A 21,283-nucleotide genomic window follows, 5' to 3' on the forward strand; every position below is an offset into this window, starting at 1 on the left:
GGGGTGGTGCAGTATGTCCGCCTCGATGCGTCCAGACCACTCCTAGAATCGTTCGATATATTTTTTAATTTTTATATGAAGAAAATAAATATTCAAAAAAAATTTTATTCGTAAAAGTTCTCATCTTCATTATCAGAATTTGCGTCTACTAAGATGTATAAATTGTTTTACTGCAGTGGTCAAGTACCAGATCTTCGTTTCTTTATCTATTATTTTTATCAAAGTTTAACTATTGAGTTATTAGAAACAGCCAAAAAAAGTTGCGAATAATTTCTACAACGTTCTCCTCATCACCGTCAAACTTTTGTCTTTATTTTCTTATTTGTTGCGATGACTAAAAAAAATTGACAATGTTTTAATATAGAAAATACAAACCGGAGTTCGTAAATGGAAAGAAACCATTTTGTCATATTACCCAATTTCACTTTAAAAATAATGGGAAATCCCTGGTGCAATCAACCGAAATTCCATTTTTTTATACCAACTTATATGTACATAACTAGCGGATTTTATGTATAGACGTTCGTTTACATTAGTAAAACAACCACTGCACTTGTGCGGAAGTAAATAACCACTTCCGGTCCATGGCTTCGTATTAAAATCTCATAATCAGTCATAATATTTGAACCCGATGCACCGAAAATAAATTTTAAACTTTTTGTTTCGAGATGTATTGTTTTTAAAAGTGAATTCCCCAGAAAAGTATTCTGTACGCGCGGATGTAATACATGTAAATATCTTGTTTTGGTAAAAATATAATATGTAATAACATTTTAATCCAGTAATTAATTACTGGCTAGTTGCTGAGATACAATCTTCTTATGGAAATATTATATGGACCTCTGAAAATTATCACATTGTAATATTAACTCTTAGCCAATATTGATCGGAGAATTTTGAAACTAGTTCATTTTCACATAAGTTCAAAAAGATTCACCATTGTCAAAGTCAATTTTATAATCTTAATTTAGAAGTTGAATGAAAATTAAAAAAAATGTGTTATTAAATTAAAAATATGTATTTCAATAATAATATAAATTATTTCATACAATAATTCTATCTATCTTTCTTGATCATACATCAAGGAGAAAGGGTCCATTGGATTGGAAAATAATTTATAAAAATTGCATTACAAAAGGGGCTATTTAGTTTTGCGCTGTAGACCAGGTGTAACACTAACAGCTCTCGGTGGATTACTAGTATCGCTTCTCTGAAATTAAAATAAATTTTATGCATAAAATTAAAAACTATGTACATTTCAATACTCATTTAATACTTTTGAAAATACTAACTGCCGGAGATGGTCGTGCCAACTGTGTTGAACTACCATTTTTAGTTAGAGGACGTTGTAAGGAGGCAGATCTTGATGCAACTGGAGTGCTCAGTTCTTTTTTTCTTTCTTTACTGCTAAAATAAAAAAATAAAAAAACGGCTTACGGAAATAATTGGATAAAATTGTTATATTTTAAAATTTGATTAATATCCAAGATACTTACGTTGAACTCACTGATGTATTACTTCCACTTTTACGCGAGAACATACCAGATAGTCGACCACGCAAATCTTTTTTGCTACCCGCTGCACTCATGTCTGAATCAGAGCCTCCCTGAAACATAAAATTGTTATAAATTATTATTTACAACTAATATTGAACTAATATCATAATATTAAAGAAAACAAATATACCTGTGATATTGATCCGATAGGTGCAAAGTCACCAACATCTGGTGCCGCATTATCATCGATAGAGCGCGATTTAGTAAGTTGCTTTAATTTACCAAAAATGCCCTTCTTCTTTTTCTTTTCACTGGCTGGCAAAATATCACTTTGTGTAGATCCTCCCGATAGCCGACTGATATGAAAAATAAATAATAATTACATTAGTATATAAGAAAATAAATGCAATGAAATTTTGCATTCAGATATGTTACCTATCCAAACTTGTATCTCTTTGCATTGTATATAGTCTGTTATCTCCGATATCTGTATCCAATGATTGCAGCGAAGACATACTATCATCATCAGTCTTCCATATTTTACTCTGTGAAGTTTTAAATTAATGAAATTTATATTATGTTAATTTAAAAATAATTATATAATTTTAATTTATAATTAATTTTATATGATTAGTCATGTTTACCTGTTCTTGAGTAGTTTGTTCTAGTGATATCGATCGTTTTTTAAGGGAAGAGGTTCGACCATTTGCCACTCGGGGAGATAAACTATTCACTACGGTGTCTCTCGGCTCCGTCGACACAGCTCTATGTTAATTGATAAAATATTAAGTTTTTATTAGAAAGTAAATATAATTTTTTTTTATAAAAATAAAATAGAATGTAATAAAAAAGAACGAAGTTTATAAACACTATTGGTAAATATTATTTAACCTTCTCATAGAAAGCTGTCTGCGTTGACGTTCATTGAGTTGCGATGCTCTCACTTCATGTGATACCTTTCGTAGGCGTAGTAAAATACCGCTAGCATTGGATTCTCCAATACTATCATCTGGAGTTGCCTCCCGAGATCTTGATTTAGACTGAAACATTTTGAATGAATGTGAATAAGACGATAATGAGTACAATGACACAATTGAATTTAAGATTTATTAATTACTCTATGTCTTCTAGGTGGGGTTGGTGTAAGGTAGCCAGAACCTGGATTAGAATCTTGAATGGGTCTAATATTTTCGCCACTAGATTTTTCTAATTCATCTATCAAATCAAGCATATAGCTAATTTTTCTATCTTCATCCTGAAAGTAAAATAAAGGAAACATGATAAAATATAATATTATAAGTAAGCTTGAAATTAAAATACGTAATTATTTATGGACCTGTTGAGAACGTTTCAATGAGGCTATTGACATTTTGTGTTGCTCTCTTTCTCTATCGTGACGTTCCTTTTCTCTTCTCAGTTTTTCGTTAGTTGTGCGTAACTTGGCATGTGCATCTCTTAACTCCAGCAAATCACATTGCAGTTCAGTAACCTACATTCATAATTAAAACAATAATTTTACAAAAGTTTTTATTACTATAATCTGAAATTTATTTCATTTTTCATACTTTTTTCTTGCTTTCTTCGTTTTCTTCATCACCTGTTTTTTTCAATTGATCGATTCTTCTTTTCATATCCAATTTATCTTTGTCACGCTCTCTTTCCACCTGAAACAACAATAATATTAATTTTTGATTTACATACAATTTTTATACATAAGAAAATTATTATAGATTATTTTTACTTCAAACAAAGTTTGGCGCAAGTCTCTTGCTAACGTAGATGTTTCTTGCAAGAGTCGTTGTTGTTCTTCTCTTTCTTTATGCCATGCTAGTTCAAGTCGTGTTCGCAAACCTGGAATCTTAGTTCTACCCGATGATATTAATCGTTCCTCTTCAAACTGTAAAAAACAGCAATGTTGATATTTATATAACTATACAAGCGACTCTTATTTGTTATAATTAAAATACGTACCTCATTTAATTTCGATTGCATTTCTGCTAGACGAACTTCTGCTGTTGATCGTTCGCTGACAAGTTCGGTTCGAACACGAGATGCTTCCAATCTCGTTTCACACAATCCATCTTCAAGGCAGGCAATTTGTTGTTGCAAGGCGTCTATTTTAGATTTGCTCTCTTCAAGCTGTAATAAAATTCATATATAAAAGAAAAAGGGAAATAAGTTTGAAAAGAGCAATAATATATGAAAAGTTCGTACCTCATCAAAATTTGAGACAGAATTTCTGTTGGGTCTGATAATTGGCTCACCATTTGTTTTCATTTCAGCCATCGTCTTATGTGCTCCGTCTAACATTTGCTTGTACGTGTCTCGTTCTCGTTTAAAACGAGCAATCTTAAATATAAACAATAATTAAAAGGTCTTAAATATTATTATACAAACTATTCAATTTAAATAATCAAAAACCATACTTGAGTTTGAACAGTGTGTAATTCATCTTGTATTGTCTGCATTTGTGATTCATATCTCAATTTGCATTCTGCAATTTCTGATTTCTTAGCTTTGTCGTTCAAATTCAATTTGTTTTGCAACATCTTAATTTCTCGTTCCATGTTTGCTTTATCAATGTCCATATTTCTTTGAACTTTGGTAACTTTGTCATAATCATCCAATTTTTTACGCAGTTCTTCAGTCTGTGAAAATAAAATCTCTTAGATTGTGTTTACTTGTAATGTTTACTATAAATTGATATAATAATTCAAACCTCTCGTTTGAGAGAATCTTGCAAGTGAATGCTGACATCCCGTTCTTTTGAAATATGATCAATTTCTTTTCCCTTCTGATCTAATTTAGCAGTCAGTCGAGCCTTTTCAACTTCCCATCCACCTCCACACAACCTTTCTTCTAATTGCGATAGTTTCTCCTAGTTAAAATCATAAAAATAATCAATACAATTTTTTTGTATCTCGATCGAATATTTTTAAGTAATAGAATACAAATACGATTTACCTGTAAATCTATTTTTTCCTTTATCCAAGCATCTGTTTTGTTGTTATAGGTATCTTGCAATGATTTTAAATCTGAATTAACATTTGCTAAGTTACGTTGCATAAGAAGGACTTCACTAAAATGATGAAACGAATATTTTTTTCATAACTGTTAAAATAAATAAACAAAAATATTTATGTGATCAAATGTTTTACCTATGAGCTGTTTCTTTTTCAATAGTTAACTTTGCTTTAGTTACTACGTGTTCTTCCTCTAGAAGTTCATATTTGGATGTTAATTCATCATATTCTTTCTTTTCAACAGTCAATTCATTTTCTAATTCTGTAATAATTTACAAATTAAATAAAAACTTTATTCTTCATATTAACACAAATAATTGTTTATAATAATACAATAGAATAACTTACTCTTGAATTTTTCATCGTATTCCTTCTTGAGTTCTTCAATCTTTTTGCTTCCTGCCCCAGACGTTTGTTCTAGTGTTCTTAATTTGCTTTTCAGTGACGCTAATTCCAATTCTTTATTTTTTAAATCTTTCTCGTGTATTACTTTCATTCTTTCTGTTCTTTTTTTCTCAGCCTTAATAAAAATATATATTTATTATATTTAATATATACTAATTATATGCATGTATATATACATATATGTAAGTACATATAATATACCAGAAAATAAATTAAATACCTGGAAATCAATATCAAGTTCAGACACTTTACTCTCCAAGTGTTTACTTTCCTTAGTTTGAGCTTTTATAGTATTGTCCAATTCCGTTTTATCATTTTGTAGCTTCAGTGCTTCTTTTTTAGTGTTACTTAAATCTTCTTGAAGTTTGGTCGCTTCTTGTTGCTTGGAAGTCAATTCATGACGCAGTGTACTGAGTTCATTTTCTCTTGTAACAATTTCTCTTTGTGCTGTATCTAATTGTTCTTTTATCTTAGCCAATTCTACCGTAGACACAACATCTTTATTTTCAGAATTTGTGGACAAAGAATCCTCCTGAAATTGTAAAAATAAAGAGTATAAAAAATCTATAAGTATAATCAATCGTAAAACATAATTGAGGGAAAAAACATTAGTATTAACATATTTTAAGTTTTTACTATGTATGTACATATATATGTTTTTCTAATATAATTTTGGGAATTACTGTTAAAACATAATAATAATATAAAAAAGTGATACTTTTCATGCAGGTACAAAACATAACAATACCTAAATAACTAATATATGTATGCAAATCGTGAAGGTTTTAATAGTTGCTATAATTATTAATTGGACTATATGTATATTGATAAATAATGTTTTAATTAAAATTAAAATTATATCCTAGTTTAAAATACATATAGACACATGCGTCAATTTATAACTCTATGTCTAAATCTCTCTGGAAGTTGGTATATATATATCATAACATAAGATGCAATTCGGGGATTACAAACGGGCACTGTCGGAGGTTTATTCAATTTACCAATTGCTGTATATGAGAACTCTTTGCTGCTATTTGAGACTCTAAAGTGACAATTTTGCCTTCTAATTCAGCCGTTTTCTCTTTCCAACATAATTCATTTTTTTCCAATTTAGATTCAGTAACACCTAATCGAATCATTAGTTGATCTCTTTCAGAAATCCATTCCGATGACAAACGTCGCGATTTCTCAACGATATTGTCATTTTGTTCTTTTTCTTCCGATAACTTTTTTTGTTAAATATAATGAATTCAAAATTTAATTAGAAAAATTTTAATATTCAAAAATATTTCTTAATAAAAAAATCTTATTAATATTTCTTAATTAAAATATTGAATGAATTGATTTTTTTGCTATTAAAAACCAAATTATTAATACTCACTTCTTTTTCTAGTTTGGCTACTCTTTCCTTCCTAACATTCAACATTTTTTCTGAACGCTTACTCTTTTCTTCAGCATCTTTGACCTTTTTCTCAAGTTCTAAAATTTTTTTAGCTTTGTCGCCAGCCTCCTTAAGTAGTTTAATTTTATCTTGTTCTGTTTTTGCTGCTGTATCAAGCTCTTTCTTTAATTTATCAACTAATTTATCTTTTTCCTCCAAATCTTTTTTGAGGTCTTCAATCTTCTTCATGCAATCTGCCATTGCAGTTTGTTTAGTTGTTGCTGATTCTGAAAATAAATTTAAAAAAATCCAAATAAATTAGTTCCAAATACTTTTTTTACAAGATTCTTATTTATTTAATCTCAATTAATTCTTCTATGGCATACTTAGGTCGGCATTCAGTTTAGAAATTTGACCATCTAGTTTGGTGTTACTTTCTTGGATGTTTTTATATTTCTCTAATGCTTGATCTCTTTCTTTTTCACAAGCGGTGTGTTTTTCTGATAGCATTTTCTTTTCAGCATCATATTTTTTATTTGTTTCTTTTAAAGTGTTTATTTCATCTTGTAAACGTTTTTTCTCTTTGCTAATCTCGCTCTCGTTTATATTAAGTTTGGAGCGCAAATCTTCAATAGTTTTTTCTAGAGAACTCTTTTCGTCTTGTTTTTGACCCAATTTATCTAAATCAGCATTTTTCATGACAACAAACATTTCTCCTGTAATCAAAATAGTTGATATGTGAAAATATCATTCCAATATGTAAAATTTAGTAGAAGTCATTCATACCTATTTCATTTTCAAGCTCTTCCACCATTTTTTTCATTTGTAATTTTGTAGTCAAATCAGTAGGTTTTTTTGGTGTACGAGGCTTAAATGTTTTGATTGCATCATCTTTCAGTTGTTTTAATGTTTCTGTTAATTGGTTCTTTTCATTTTCAATCTAAAAATTAAATTAATTAGTAAATAATTTAAATCAATTACTGCATTTATTACTAAGCATTTGAATTCATTAACCTTTTTCATAGAAATTTTCAATTTATCCAATTCTTCTTGTTTTGTTTTCAAAGCATCTGCATCTTTTTTTAAAGTTGCTGTATTAAAAGTGACCTTCTTATCTACTTTTTCTGGTTCTTTTGGTTTTTCTAATTCCTTTATTTTTGTTTGTGCTTCTTTCAGTTCCGTTTCAAGTTGAATTAATTTATCAGAATCACGATCAACAGACTTAGCCTTTGTACCTCTTGATAACTAAAATCATTAAAAATATTATACATTTTATACAAGTTCACTTATATTTATTAAAAAAATAATTTAAAAAAATAAGCACCTGTAATTTTTTATTTTCTGTTTGAAGTGTTTCATTGTCAGTTTCTAATGTTTGTATTTTATTTCTTAAAATACCAACTTCTTGTTCAACTAATTGTAATTGTCGTTTGAGATCAACGTTTTGTTGTTCATTTGCTCCATCCAAAGATCTATAAAATTAGCTCATGATAAAAATATATATTAAAATATTAAATGACTGCCGTGAAAAAGTTAAGTTCCTTACTTGCTTTTAATGAGTGATCCCTTTGATCTCTTCTGGGTAATGCTCAATTCTGCATGTAATCTTTCAACGTCTCTTTCTTTTTCTATTAGTTTTTTTCTAACTTCGGCAATATCATCCTCAAGTATCTGAAAAAAGTGGAGCTTTATAAGTGGTTGGAAATTTAAAAACTAATATTGATTTAATTATGGTAAGCTTGTATGTATATTCTAAATTAATTTTGGAAATTCAATCTACATAAAATTATATTACCTTTATTTTTTCTTCTGAGAGTCCCGTTCCTTTTGTGGTCGATAAAAGTTTTTTACCCAAAGTGATAGGCGATTTTATATTAGCAGAAGCAAGTTTTTCAGTTAAATCTTTAACTTGTGTTTTCAGTGACTCTCCTTGTTGATCTAATTCTTCAACTTTTCGTCGTAAAATTGATGCTTCCTGTATTGTTTTTTTTTTTTATTATTATAAGCATTTTCAAATACACACATAATTATAAAAAATTTATACATGCCTAAAAAAATGTAATACATATACATATGTATGTACGTACATAATTATAACAAAGAAATTACCTGTTCATTCAATTCCAACAAAATTCTTAGTTCTGCAGGATCTTCTTCATCGGATATGCCTTCATCCTTTTCCACTGCACTTTCAATTGTTAACCTGTTTGTCGGTGCCGTTGGTGATAGTTTGCGAGCTGAACAATAAAATTAAGCAATTTCATATATATTTTCACAACAATTATAAATTTTAATCAATTTTCTTAGTTTTTAGAAGTGCAGTTAGCTAATAAACAATTGGAAAACCAGTAAGAATTATATTTCAGAAATTGAAATATTATACATACATGTATATTATATGTAGTGAACTAACTGGTGACAAAAAGTTTTAATATCATGATGATTTCATTTTCATTTTATATTCTTTACACATAATCAATATCATTCATGCACTTGTGTGAAAAATATTAAAATTAGTAATTCAAACAAAAAAAGCTTATTAAAAGATATCTCAAAATTAAAATTAATTGTGAAAATCAAGCTGTACATGCAATTGGTTATATTAATGAAGTACTTAGATGTAATCCAATTTATTAAATTACGAATGAAAATTTACATCACTTTTTAAAAAGTAATTAATGAAATAAATGATTATGTACACTTTAAGATGGGATGAAGTTCTGTATTGAATCATTAATCGCCCAACTGGAGAAAATGGCTACAATTTCAAATACGTTTATCAAGCTTGGTTTTGATGAGTGTTAAAAATGTTAAACAGCCACACCAAATGACAACAAATGTTTTTTTTATTTATTTATATTGTTATGCATTTTTACGTTGTTTTTAAAATAATCAAACTTCAGGAAAGAGGTATAGATCGAAAAGGTTTCAGTAATTAAGTATCAAAGGAGATAACTCAAAACAGTCTGTTTCAGTTCAGTTTAACATACTTCTGGCTTTCGTAGCCATTTTCTTCAGCTGCAGCGCCAACGACTCATTGTCGTCTTCAACCCGAGACGCCCTTTTACGCAAATTTGATCCCTGAAAATGTTATCACTTGTGTTTAGACTAGTTTACAATTATATTGAATACGATGAATGTAGTGTTTCTCAACCTTAATACCAAAAAATACCTGCTTAAAAAAAGTGTTGGAAATTGATTATGTCAGCTTTTAAATTTTAAGTGCAATAAAAAAGTTGAGAAGCTCTACATTATTGGATACACAAAAAGGAAAGAAAAACTTTGCCAGAAATGGGCAAAATGTGGAGTTCTAAAAGGTGTGTTAAATAATATTATTATGAGCTAGGTATATTGATTTTACTGCAAACACACTCAATTATTATTTAATTACCTATTGTAGGTAATCCCCCAGTTATCGCATTAAATACAGATGTAAAAGGGTATTTGGGATTATAATAGCAATGGTTTGATAATGATACATCAGGAGATAAGGGAGGACTGTATGTGTTTTGAATATCTTGGTAATGTGGTTTATAATCTTCTTCCAGTGTTTTTAATTCAATGATTTTAGAACATCCAGGTATTTCAGGAGATATTTCAACGTGAGGTGTATTTGTGTTTGTAGATTCATGTTTATGGAAATTTTCAGTTTGTGTACTATTGTTGTTTGTAACTATTGTTATTGTTTGAACCTGTGTATTTGACATGAAATTTTCTGTTTGAGTAAATGTAGTGTTTATTGGAATTTCACGTTCACTTTGAACATATACATTTTTAAAATTGTCTTCGGTAGCACTTGCCATATCTACTGATAATATCATATCTGTTTGACTACCGCAAGAAATTTTGAATAAGGTTGATTGAATTGCTTTGTTTATTCCAATACTTAAAGGATTGTCATCAAAAGTTCCTTCAACTTTTCCCAAAGTCATTTGCATTTGGAAAACATGTAGTCTTTGAGCAGTGTTTTGATCTAAAATTTCCGCATCACTGTCGCAATCGTCTTCGGAAATTAACGAACATGGTATAAGATCTGGATGAGTAGAGACATTTGAATTAGGGAAAGGATTTATTTTTATGGAAGGTGATATTCGGCCACCCCCATGATGTTCTCTATACCAACTGGCCTGTATTTTACAAAATAAAGTTTATTAATATTTATCTACTAACAATATGTAAATAATGCTTTTCACAATTTTATAATAATGTGACAACCTTTTATGAATAACTTATTTCTAGTATGTATGTATATATCCATCAAAAGATGTAATATGAAATTATAAAGTTTTTTTTCTAAAATGCAACATGTCATTACCCCTTTCTTTAATTGTAGATTTTGCCCTTTGGCTTGGAATTAAGGAAGAGTAATGCAAAGTCTACTTGATGTAAATGTGTCATGAGCTTGCCAATGTTTAAGTTAGAAATATAGTCTATTGAGAAGGCACTATGCCAGTTGGCTGTAACAAGTATGAATTAGTCATATGGTACAATCAACTTCATTGGAAACCTTCCTCAACTTTCATTTTCAATAAATTAGTAACTAACTAATAATAGCATTTTTTTTTCATCTCGTTTCAAACATAAATCATCAAAAAATTGCAATGATGCATTTTTGAAGCAATGTGCATAAACAAAAAAAAAATCATTTAAATTTGTTTTGTAAAAACTATGAGAAATATATCACTATTCTGTTATTCAAACGAATTGCATATTAAATTAAGTAGGGTTTAGATTTAAAAAATTATAGGTACCTCTTCCTCTGCATTTTTCAATTGCTCTCTAAGATCAGCTTCACGTTCTAACGAATCTTGCAAATCTCGTAAAAGCTGCTGTGGATCTTCTTGAGATCCTCCTCGGGTAAGAGATGCTCTACTTGGTTTCTATAGACATATACATATATATATATACATATATATATATATATATATATATATATATATATATATATATATATATATTTTTTTTTTTTTTTTATATATACATTCATAACAAGAAATGTTATATTAATAGAAGTGGCTTTAGGCGTCATATTGTTGTCAAGTGACGATTGTCCACAGACAATCCTAAATAATTTTAGCATCAGTCGTATTTGATGCTTGGTGCTCGACGTATGTCCGATAAAAACTTCTCTGTTTGTTTATATTACTCGCAAGATGGGCAAGCATCGGTAAAAATTGCACAATGCATTCAAAAACACACAATAAACAACATGGTATACATTTTTTTAAGTAAATTGAACCGATTGTATTCCGGGGCGTTGACAATAATTATTTATTCGTAAGAGCCCTTTTATTATTATTACATTTCTCTGCATACATATGTATTTATGTATGTGATGATTCATATTTATTTTAAAAAATAAATAAATTTAAATTTACCGCATCCGTGCTTTGAGATTTTCCAATAGAACCAAGAGTGGGAGTTTTCTTCAAGTTAGCTACAGTAGGTGCTTGTGATAATTTACTATTGGCGTCTTGAAGTTCTCTTTGGAGCCTAAGGGCGACTTCATTGGACATTGCTAGTTCTTGTTCCAACTGTTTTATTTTAGAAATTCTATCCACGCCCGCAGGCCCTCCGGCAAGCTGAATATTGAATGAATATGAACAAACCATAAATAATATGGACGCATATAAAAGTATCTAAAATTAAACAATGATAAAAATTAACCTCCAATAGCTTTTTTTCTTGATCTTTTTTTTCTTGTTCCAATTGTTCAGTTTTTCGTTCAGTCTTTTTCAATTTAAAGGATAAAACTCTACAATTTTTTGTAGTCTGTTCTAACTCCTTTCTTAACGAACTATACTCGTCTGCTTGATCTTCCCTAATTTCAATAACATAAAATGTTATAAATAAAAGAAGCTTCAAAAATTTATAAAAGAAAAATTGTGTTCTCTATTTCTAACTTCAAGAAGAAAAAAAATACACAATTACCTGAAATTGTCTTGCATTTCTTCAATTTCTTCTTCCATGGATCTTAATTCACGTTTCATATCTTCATTCTCATCCATCAACTCTTCGCATAAAGTTTCAGCTGCTAATAATTTTGATCGCAATTGTTCGGCCGCTCGGGCTGCAGCATCATTCGATGGCCGTCCCTGAGTGAGAAAACAAGAATAATTTTGTGATTAACTATTAAAAATTGAATATTTATACTATGAGCATTGACATCATAAGACGATACCTCCATTTCGGCTTCAATTTCTCTAACTCTAATTTGTAAAGATTTTTTCTCATCTCGCAAATCCTCATTTTGAATAGTAATTTCGTTAATTTTCTGTTGTAATTTCAATGTTTCCGAAGGTCTAGAAGTGGTCTTCGATGACGATGTATCCAAAGCAGCCAAACGTCTTAACAAAATATCACTTTTCTCTTTTTCTACTCGTTCGCATCTTTTTCGCAATACTTCCACCTCTTCCCGCAAGCTTTGCATTTCCTAAAGCAAATTAAAATATGTAATAGATGGCAGTTTTAGAATATGTATCGCACAACTGAAAATACCTGAGCATTAAATTGATTGTGATCAACCAGTGTTGTTTCAGAAGTAGTAGTACCAGCAAGACTGATATTGTCATCTTCCTGATTTGAGTCGGAATCTTCTCTATCACTCGTATTATCTTTAGATGTACCATTAACCAATTCCTTTGCGGGACCACCTCTCGTTGGTGGACGAGAAGCATTATTACGAGATGATTTAATCTTAAAAAGTTTATTTTTGACTTAAGATATGTATTTACATACGTACTATTTTTAGAACAAAAAAAATTCAAGCAATTTATAAAATGACTAAATGAAACAATAATGTCAAGATTACAAATATGAATGGAAAAAATGGACACATTTTGTTAAAAATGATGTTTCAAAAAAGGGTATGATGAACATACATATGGGTACATTTAGTAATTAAAATGGAAAAGTATTATGGTGAATATGATGATATCCAATAATAAAACATAATTTCTTATCGTGTTTTCAAACCAATTATAACCATTTATACCAATGTATATCTGCGTGCTAAATTAAGCAATTAAGGGTAGTGTTGATTATGCGAGAAAATTATTCATAAAATCGGTGCGTGTCTTTCAATATTCATATATATAATATGAGGTTTCATACTATAAAAATATACGTAAATAAGCTAAAAATGTACATAGCTAGGAATTGTGGGATGGAATTTCAAGTTCCAAAAAAACATTAAAATCAAGCATTTTCAGAAAACTGCTTTTTTCAATAAGGAGAGTACAAATCAAAAATTAAATCATTGAAATACAAACCTTTATCATGAAGTCAACGTCGGTCTCTTTTGATTTAGATACAACTGTAGGTTTAATAATAACAGTCTTTTCAGGTTTTTCTTTTTCACTACTTACATCTCTAGGTTTGTCTTTTTTTATGTTAGTGTCACGTTCAATAACCTTATTCGCGTCTTTTTCAATACTGTTACTACGTGCTTTTAAAGCTTGCATCTATAAAATGTAAATGCGAAAGACATACATAATGTTATTGACAGATTGAAATGTAAAAATAGTTAACAAATGAGATTTTAAACTTTGTATAATAGTTATCATTGCGCACCAATATATTTGAGTAAGTTGTGCGTATTCTTTTTTAGACAATGAGTATGGAAATGATTCTCAAATTGTACAATCTTGAAAATCTTTAAAAATTAATATGTTAACACATTTAAAATGACATCTTGAATTTGTCAAGATGTAAAATTTAGTCACATTTTGTTTTATAAAAGTGAAAAAAATAGTATGAATATGTAATTTCTCATTTCATATATGAAAAATAAAGTTTTATAAAATTGATAAAAATTGTAATGATTACTTACTTTTTTGACTCTTTCAGCCAATGAATCATTTTTAGTAATAATAATGCGTGAAGGAGCTGTAGTCGTTGGGGATGAAACTGTTGGGGTAGTTTTCGGGGGAGCTGCAGTAGGGGGAGGCGTTGAAGCTGGTCTCCGTAGGACCACAGTACTCTGTATTTCTGTAATTCCAACAAGCACCATTGATAACAAATATTTTATGATATTTATCAAAAATCTAATATTGATGAGATTTGTACCTGTGTTGTTTTGGCCGGTGTCTGGTGGAGTGGGTCGCTTTTTAGGTAGTGTGAAGCTGATTGTAACAGGTTTAGCATCGTCGTTAACATTACCGAGATCAGGTGTAGATGTCCAAGATGCACTCGTCCGAGCAAAACCTTAAATTTGCACATTTATGAATATTTTTATATTAAATCAACTTGCCTTTAAATTTACCTACATACATATGTATATATCTACTCAATTCAATATTACCTGATGAAAATGCTTCAGTTTTATCGTTTTTATTGCTGTCTTGACTAAGATTTTGACTTGACACCCATCCTCTGACAGAATCTTTTCCTGAACTACGATCATCATCACGATTTCTGGAATAGCCATATAACAAAGATTGCAGTTATTAGGTTGTGATTGTATTATTCACATTATTCTAGAAAAATTCATTTTGACGTAAAATTTTTCAATTGACATATTTCAGAGAAAACTCTTGTCTTATGCATAAGGGTTAAATGCTAGATAAATACAAATTTAAACAAAAGAAATACATTAAGTAAAATCTAATATATAATTTGGAAAGAGACTTTGTATATATATGTATGCATCCTTCGTTCGTAGAAATCCGTGACGTCATCGAACAAATAATTCACTTTTTTCCGATTCAAAGGATTCGCGAAGCCCTAGGGCTCCGCCCCCTAGGGGGCGCAGACGGCGTGGGTGTATATATAATTTTTTATAAGAGACTTACTATATATGTTTGTTTGTTCGTGACAATCAATTTAATAAAAAAAAACAAACGAGTATTCAAATAAATTTATATAAAATAAAACTATTCAAATAAATTTTATAAAATGTTTACTATTAGTCATGTTTAAGCGGTTTATATTACAAATACCGAGCGAAGCCGGGTAATACAGCTAGTAGAATATAATTTTAATTCTCATTGTAAAGATATTAAAAAAGCTTGTAAAACTTAGGTTCCAATTATGATGGTCTTCGTCGATGACAAAATTTTTGAGCGAATATCGCGAGACATTTAGGAAAAAATAATACAAATATTTACGTAGTCCAAATTTTCTTTTTGATAAGATGTCTCGAAATAATTTCGCAGCACAATTCCCACAAATAATAATGAATACCATTGATAATTTTAACTTTTACTATGAGAAGTTCAAACTTCTAGGGTTCAAGCAGCGAAAATAAGAAATTTCAATGGATTGGCTACAAGATGGGATTAAATACATATGTATCAATTAAGCTGAATGTGCCATGTAATCAGATTGCCTGAGGAACGATTGCCGAACACGATTAATAAAGGTTGTCAGTAAAAGACCAGTGGGGTGATAGAATGGATTGAGAGGAACATAATATAAGCGAAAGGTTAAAATGCTATGGCAGCTTAATAGGTATACATATAGATATATGTACACAGCGGCGGATCAAGTAAATGAGAGGCCTCAGGCCCATTTCAAATTTGAGGCCCCCACTTCAGTAAACAAATGCTATTATCGTTTTTTACCATGCTTTTCAGTATATGGTTTTACATTAGGATTTTTCAAAACCATGTTTTATTTATTTATTTACTATATGTACATACTTGAAGCACTAACAGTTTTAGGAATAAAATAGGTACTATTTTAAAATACTATTAAAAATAGGTATTAATTTAATTTATTCTTTGCTTACGAACGTATTGTGGACTACTGCGGACTTTGTAAGTTGTAAATTTTGGTAGCAAAGGCCCATTTCGGGGCCCCCAAGATTCGAGGGCCCCAAGCGCGTGCTTATTTTCAATGTATGATAAACCGCCGCTGTATGTTCACTTGAAATAGCTTGATTTGTAGTATAAGGGATTAAAAGAAGAAAAAAAGGAGAAGAAATCAATTAAAAGAAGACAAAATCTTTTTTTTAAAGTGAAGGAATATTCTCAAAATGTGTCGTCAGTATATGTACTATGTACATATGTATGTAGCAGTAGTGTGTGGTGAAATTCTCTCTGTTTTTATCACACAGCCTTACTTACGTGTGCGCGAGCAGGATACAAAGGGACTCGGTTTGACGTCACCTGTTCCTCATATCCTGCTCGCGCACACGTAAGTAAGGCTGTGCGTCAAGAACAAAGATAATTTCACGGCACGCCATTGGTATGTAGATACATACCTACATACATAATAAGTTCATGAAGTGAATTGTTTGTTGGAATGTATTTGAAATATTGTTATTTTCAGTGAAATATTATAATTGTACTTAAGGCAACCTTGACACCGTTGTTAAGCACCGTCGTTTTACGTCGGAGTCGATTTATTTTCAGTCGCTACTGGGTTGGTATGTTTGTTTATTTTCGAATTAGAAGATCGTACTGAAGATATGAAAAAATCATATCTCTGTCTGTTGAGTACATAGATTGCATTTGCCAAGATTTTTGGTTTACGTATTGAAGTTCAAGAGGTGATTTACATTTATACATTCTATTTTTGATTTTGAAATATACGTATACCATACGAAGATGATTTTTTTTTAACTTATATTACGATTTTAGGTTTGTTCATACCTATCCAGCACGACCCGAATCCTGCAAGTATCCTGCAAGTACGGACATTATTATTTAGTACATTCTATATGGACGCGCATGAATGCGTAAATGCGCATGCGCGAATGGAGTATGAATACGTCCATATAATGTACCAAAGAATACTATCCGCACTTGCAGGACACCTGCAGGATACGGGTCGTGCTGGATAGGTATGAACAGACCTTTTATTGAATTAAAAGCAACTCACCGCGATGATGAGGAGTTCCAGGGCGACAAGTTAGGTGTTGAGAATGTCATGTCTTCTTCTTTTTTTTTACCGCCATGCTCTTTGTAGTCTCTGAAGCATCTTTTGCATCTTGTCGGCCACCTTACTTGAGGATGGAAACCCAAAGGGCACAAGGGATCGCCTTTGGCGAGGGGATATAAGTGATGCATCTTCTTTGGAGAGACGATTCGCCAAATTCGTCGAATACAATTTTAGAAATAACGAAAACTTTCACAGATCTTTCATTTGATTTTTGCGACTGTCTATCATATTGTTGCTATTTTCAACACGCGAATGATCACGCAGTTCGTCTCATCCTATGCGTATCATATTTTTGAAGCAATGTGTCTGTCCTAAAATAAAAAAAAAGAAACGTATACACTTCGTGTTTATGCGTCTAAGAAGCGATTCCGTTTTATAGATTTGTTGAAAGCTTAAGGGGTCTGTTTTTTACAGCGATTAAAAGTTAAGAATTTCAGCGAGTCGAGTGGTCAATTGAAACGCAAAAGATTCGGATGCGCATTGTAATACGCACGGGGTTAAAAATAATCGCAGCCAATTCCAGAAGAACCGCTATTAAATAAGACATTAAGCTTTATTGGTTTCCGAAGATTTTTATTTAATTATAAAACACTTGCTCAAAACAAATTTCTAAAAATCTTTCAGTCTGTAATATTCATATGTACTTACATATGTATGTATGTACATACAGAGAAAAATTGTGTGTTTATTGGACGTATGTATTATGTCTGTATATGATAAATAACGTATGTACCTACTAAGTTTTTACCTTTATAAGGCAATGAGAAACTACGATACACAACAAATTTAAGATTATTTTTGCAAGCGAAACTTTTAAATAGTCTTTCAAAACATCTAACGCGTTCTATCAGATAAATCATTATTGAGCATCCTGAGATTGACCATTTTCTAAAACTGACAGTGATTGTTTTTTATATCTTAAACACAAGGGAATAACTTTTTAAGTTCGTTTGATATATTACATACATATCAATGGCGTGCCGTGAAAATCTCCCTGTTTTTGTCGCACAGCCTTATTTACACAAGACACAAGACACAAGGGGCCACTGATACGTATTTATATTAGGAAACTCAAACCAAACATCCAAAGCACGTGGAAAGACCAGAGAAACGTAGGTTAAAGTTGTTTGAATGAATACGTACATATGTATGTAGAATACACAGTATGTATAACCTCGAGCGGTCTCCCTCACGGGACCGAAAGTGAAACGCCCGAAAACGCAAATATCGGAAGGCAAAGATCGAAAATCAAAAGATCAAAAAAAAGGGTGCATGGTAAACGGTACTATGTATATATAATATATATGAGTGGCATGCGGTGAAATTATCTCTCTTTTTGTCATACAGCCTTGTTTAATGTGCGCGGGCAGAATACGGGAGGAAAAGCCTGTTCCTCTTGTTCCTGTTGTATCCTGCTCGCGCAAATTAAGTGAGTATGTACGACGGGGGGGAGAGACCCTTTTTTTTGATCTTTCGACATAAGATCTTTCGATTTTCGATATTTGCGTTTTCGGGCGTTTCACTTTCGGTCCCGTGCGGTAGACCCAACCTCGAGTACCTTAATTCTGCGAAACAGATAATTTTAACGAATTTGTTGTAATATGTTTGAGGATAGCATATCAGAACATGAAGCTATGAAAAAATCACGAATCGGAGAAGTTGAAGAATGTATTTCCATATACATAGTTTATTCAAAAACGATCACATGGGCAATCAATGTTTGGTCCATTCTTTTTCTCCTCTTAGTCATCCAGATTTTTCGTAATCCGGTCTATTTTTATCCCCGTTAAGTCCGGGTAGTCGAGGTTTAATTGAGGTTCAAAGGTGGATGAATGAGTTGAGAAGAGATGTAGCTCTAAATTTTTCCGATACTGACAGTCATTATCACATAAACATGTCGGCTGACGTCAAGCGCCTCAGCTAGGGAAACTTGAGCGATTATTTTTAGCAGTTTGAAATGTGCGCACATTAGCTAAAAACGATATTTTTACTCACACAAGATTATCGTGGCACTTTTCCTTTGGTCAAAAACTCGATTGGCGCACAAAGCACTGTTCACTGTTCACATATTAGCATTTGGGCGGGGGCGGTTCACTTATTTTCAGACTCGTTTATTTTATTTTAAATGTGAGTATTTGTCTCTTTCTTTTTGTGTTATTATGTAAGAAGGGAATGGCGTTCCAGCGTCGGCACTAGCGCGCGCTCTTCCCAGCGCACTGAACTATTGGCATGGAGAAATGTCGGGTTATAATTGGAACTAAGCGGGGTATTGCTGGACTGGGAATTCAATAATAGTCGAGCCCAGGGCCGGCCAGCTCTCGCCGAGGAGGAGTGGAGTATGTGCTGAAGCTGGAGCAGTAGCTGGCCCTCGGCCAAGTGACGGCCCCACTTTTGCACTACACCCAGATGTCTGAAAATGACGCTCGAGGGAGACCCGTACCCGTCGTCGGTGCACTGCTCCCCAACTCCCCAACTCCCCACCCGGATCGGATAAACAAATGCGTTCGATCTGGTCACTAGTGGACTATTGCCAATACGCTGATTGACGAGACAAACCAAACTTTCCTACAATATTAACTCCTTTTAAATTTCACTAGGTTTTTGTAACAAGTAGAGGTTGTAATTTCTCGACTTTTTTTGATTCTCGAGATTCGAGAATCTAATTTTCTCGTAATATTTGAATCTCGAGATTTGAGAATCTTATCTTCTCGAAATATTTGAATGTCGAGAATTCAAGATTTTCTTTTTTGTTTCGAATCTCGAGAATTCTCGAGAAAGTATAATTATTTTTTTTAATATAGTGAATTGATTTTTTTAGCATATAAAATCGACAACATCAAAAGGACACAAACACTACATATGTATATTATATCAGGGGCTTATAACTTTATTAAAGACATCATGAAAGAAAGATATAGAGAGATACAATAGAAAACAAAGTAAAATTATATAAAAAAAATACTATAAAGGAAGGCACGAAAAGAAAATAGAAATATACAAAAGTAATTTAAAATAATAAAAATAACAATATGTAACAAAGAATTTTATAAAATTTCCAGTTTCGCCACCCGGCTTTGCCCGTGTTTTTGTGACCGGACAAATAATAAAAATACTGAACATCTATGCATATTAAAATACTGAATATACATTGATTAATATATAAGGAGCAAATACACGAATAAATAAATCAAAAATCTTTGTTTTATGTGTGTTACAGTGGCGTCATATTGTCAGTGAAAATATATTTTCACTAGCGTTTTAGTGATATCATAACCGAATACTTTCCCACTAGTGACTAGTACCTACATGCACATATATGTAACTTTAAAATGGTGCGATTTCGTTGTGACATGGTATATGTACATATATGATGACCGGATAATAACTTATCGGACAAATAATCAAAATACTGACCATCTTTACATATTACAATACCTCACAAAATTATTTACGAGTTAACAAGTATACAAATCAGTCAGTTTATTGAACAAAAACATGTAGTGATAAATTTAAAATATTTTCGATATTTTCGAGATTCTAATAAACGATTTCTCGAGATACGAAAATCTCGAATTTTCACAATAAAATATTCTCGAGAAACGAGAATCAAAATTTCTCGAGAATTCTCGAGAAATCTCGAGAAATCTCGAGACGAGATTTCTCGATCACAACCTCTAGTAACAAGGGCCATTCTTTTCCAGGTGGGGTCCCGGGTGAAAAATAAATGACAAAAAAATACATACAATATAAAAAAAAATGTATTTAGACTAGACCAGTGGTTCTTAACCTTGTTGGAGGTACTGAAACCCACCAGTTTCATATGCGCATTCACCGAACCCTTCTTAATTGGAAAAATAAAATATGATTTTTTTCAAATTCAAAACATAAGTATGTACATACATATATATGGGTTTGGTGCGATCGAAAAGCGCCAGACAGATTGAACGACAGATTAACTGGATGGCTGCTTTAAACGCAATTCTCGACTTCACGAATGATAGATTGCACATCAGATGACGAGTAACCTTTCGATGTGCACAGATGCAATTTTTTAAATGGTAATTATTAAAATTGAGTTGGATCTTTCTGGC

At 31.3% G+C, this 21,283-nt stretch overlaps 1 protein-coding gene across 5 annotated transcripts; it reads right to left on the reverse strand.

The window, feature by feature from the left end:
- Nucleotides 1-1,004: 1,004 nt before the first annotated feature.
- On the reverse strand, nucleotides 1,005-19,680 carry LOC143917604 (uncharacterized). 5 transcript variants are annotated; one of them, XM_077439163.1, is made up of 41 exons: nucleotides 19,188-19,674; nucleotides 17,133-17,503; nucleotides 14,611-14,723; nucleotides 14,376-14,513; nucleotides 14,140-14,297; nucleotides 13,580-13,771; nucleotides 12,807-13,004; nucleotides 12,490-12,741; nucleotides 12,240-12,403; nucleotides 11,976-12,129; nucleotides 11,687-11,890; nucleotides 11,060-11,188; nucleotides 9,299-9,389; nucleotides 8,418-8,545; nucleotides 8,104-8,283; nucleotides 7,855-7,979; nucleotides 7,633-7,780; nucleotides 7,323-7,553; nucleotides 7,095-7,248; nucleotides 6,695-7,024; nucleotides 6,309-6,595; nucleotides 5,929-6,153; nucleotides 5,145-5,456; nucleotides 4,868-5,039; nucleotides 4,655-4,781; nucleotides 4,461-4,575; nucleotides 4,216-4,374; nucleotides 3,923-4,144; nucleotides 3,711-3,845; nucleotides 3,468-3,635; nucleotides 3,238-3,393; nucleotides 3,062-3,160; nucleotides 2,833-2,985; nucleotides 2,614-2,751; nucleotides 2,388-2,536; nucleotides 2,141-2,261; nucleotides 1,932-2,041; nucleotides 1,687-1,852; nucleotides 1,497-1,606; nucleotides 1,293-1,407; nucleotides 1,005-1,210 (listed from the first exon to the last, which is right to left on the reverse strand). In XM_077439163.1, exons 2-41 carry the CDS (start codon nucleotides 17,318-17,320, stop codon nucleotides 1,142-1,144), a joined length of 6,585 nt encoding a protein of 2,194 aa, XP_077295289.1. In that variant the 5' UTR covers nucleotides 17,321-17,503; nucleotides 19,188-19,674; the 3' UTR covers nucleotides 1,005-1,141. The 5 variants fall into 5 exon arrangements, with proteins under 5 accessions (XP_077295289.1, XP_077295290.1, XP_077295292.1 ...); XM_077439164.1 differs by lacking the exon at nucleotides 19,188-19,674 and adding an exon at nucleotides 18,159-19,121; XM_077439166.1 differs by lacking the exon at nucleotides 13,580-13,771 and having other exon boundaries at nucleotides 19,188-19,680.
- Nucleotides 19,681-21,283: the final 1,603 nt, after the last annotated feature.

The sequence above is a fragment of the Arctopsyche grandis genome, chromosome 10 (assembly GCF_051622035.1).
Source record: "Arctopsyche grandis isolate Sample6627 chromosome 10, ASM5162203v2, whole genome shotgun sequence".
Classification (NCBI taxonomy): domain Eukaryota; kingdom Metazoa; phylum Arthropoda; class Insecta; order Trichoptera; family Hydropsychidae; genus Arctopsyche; species Arctopsyche grandis.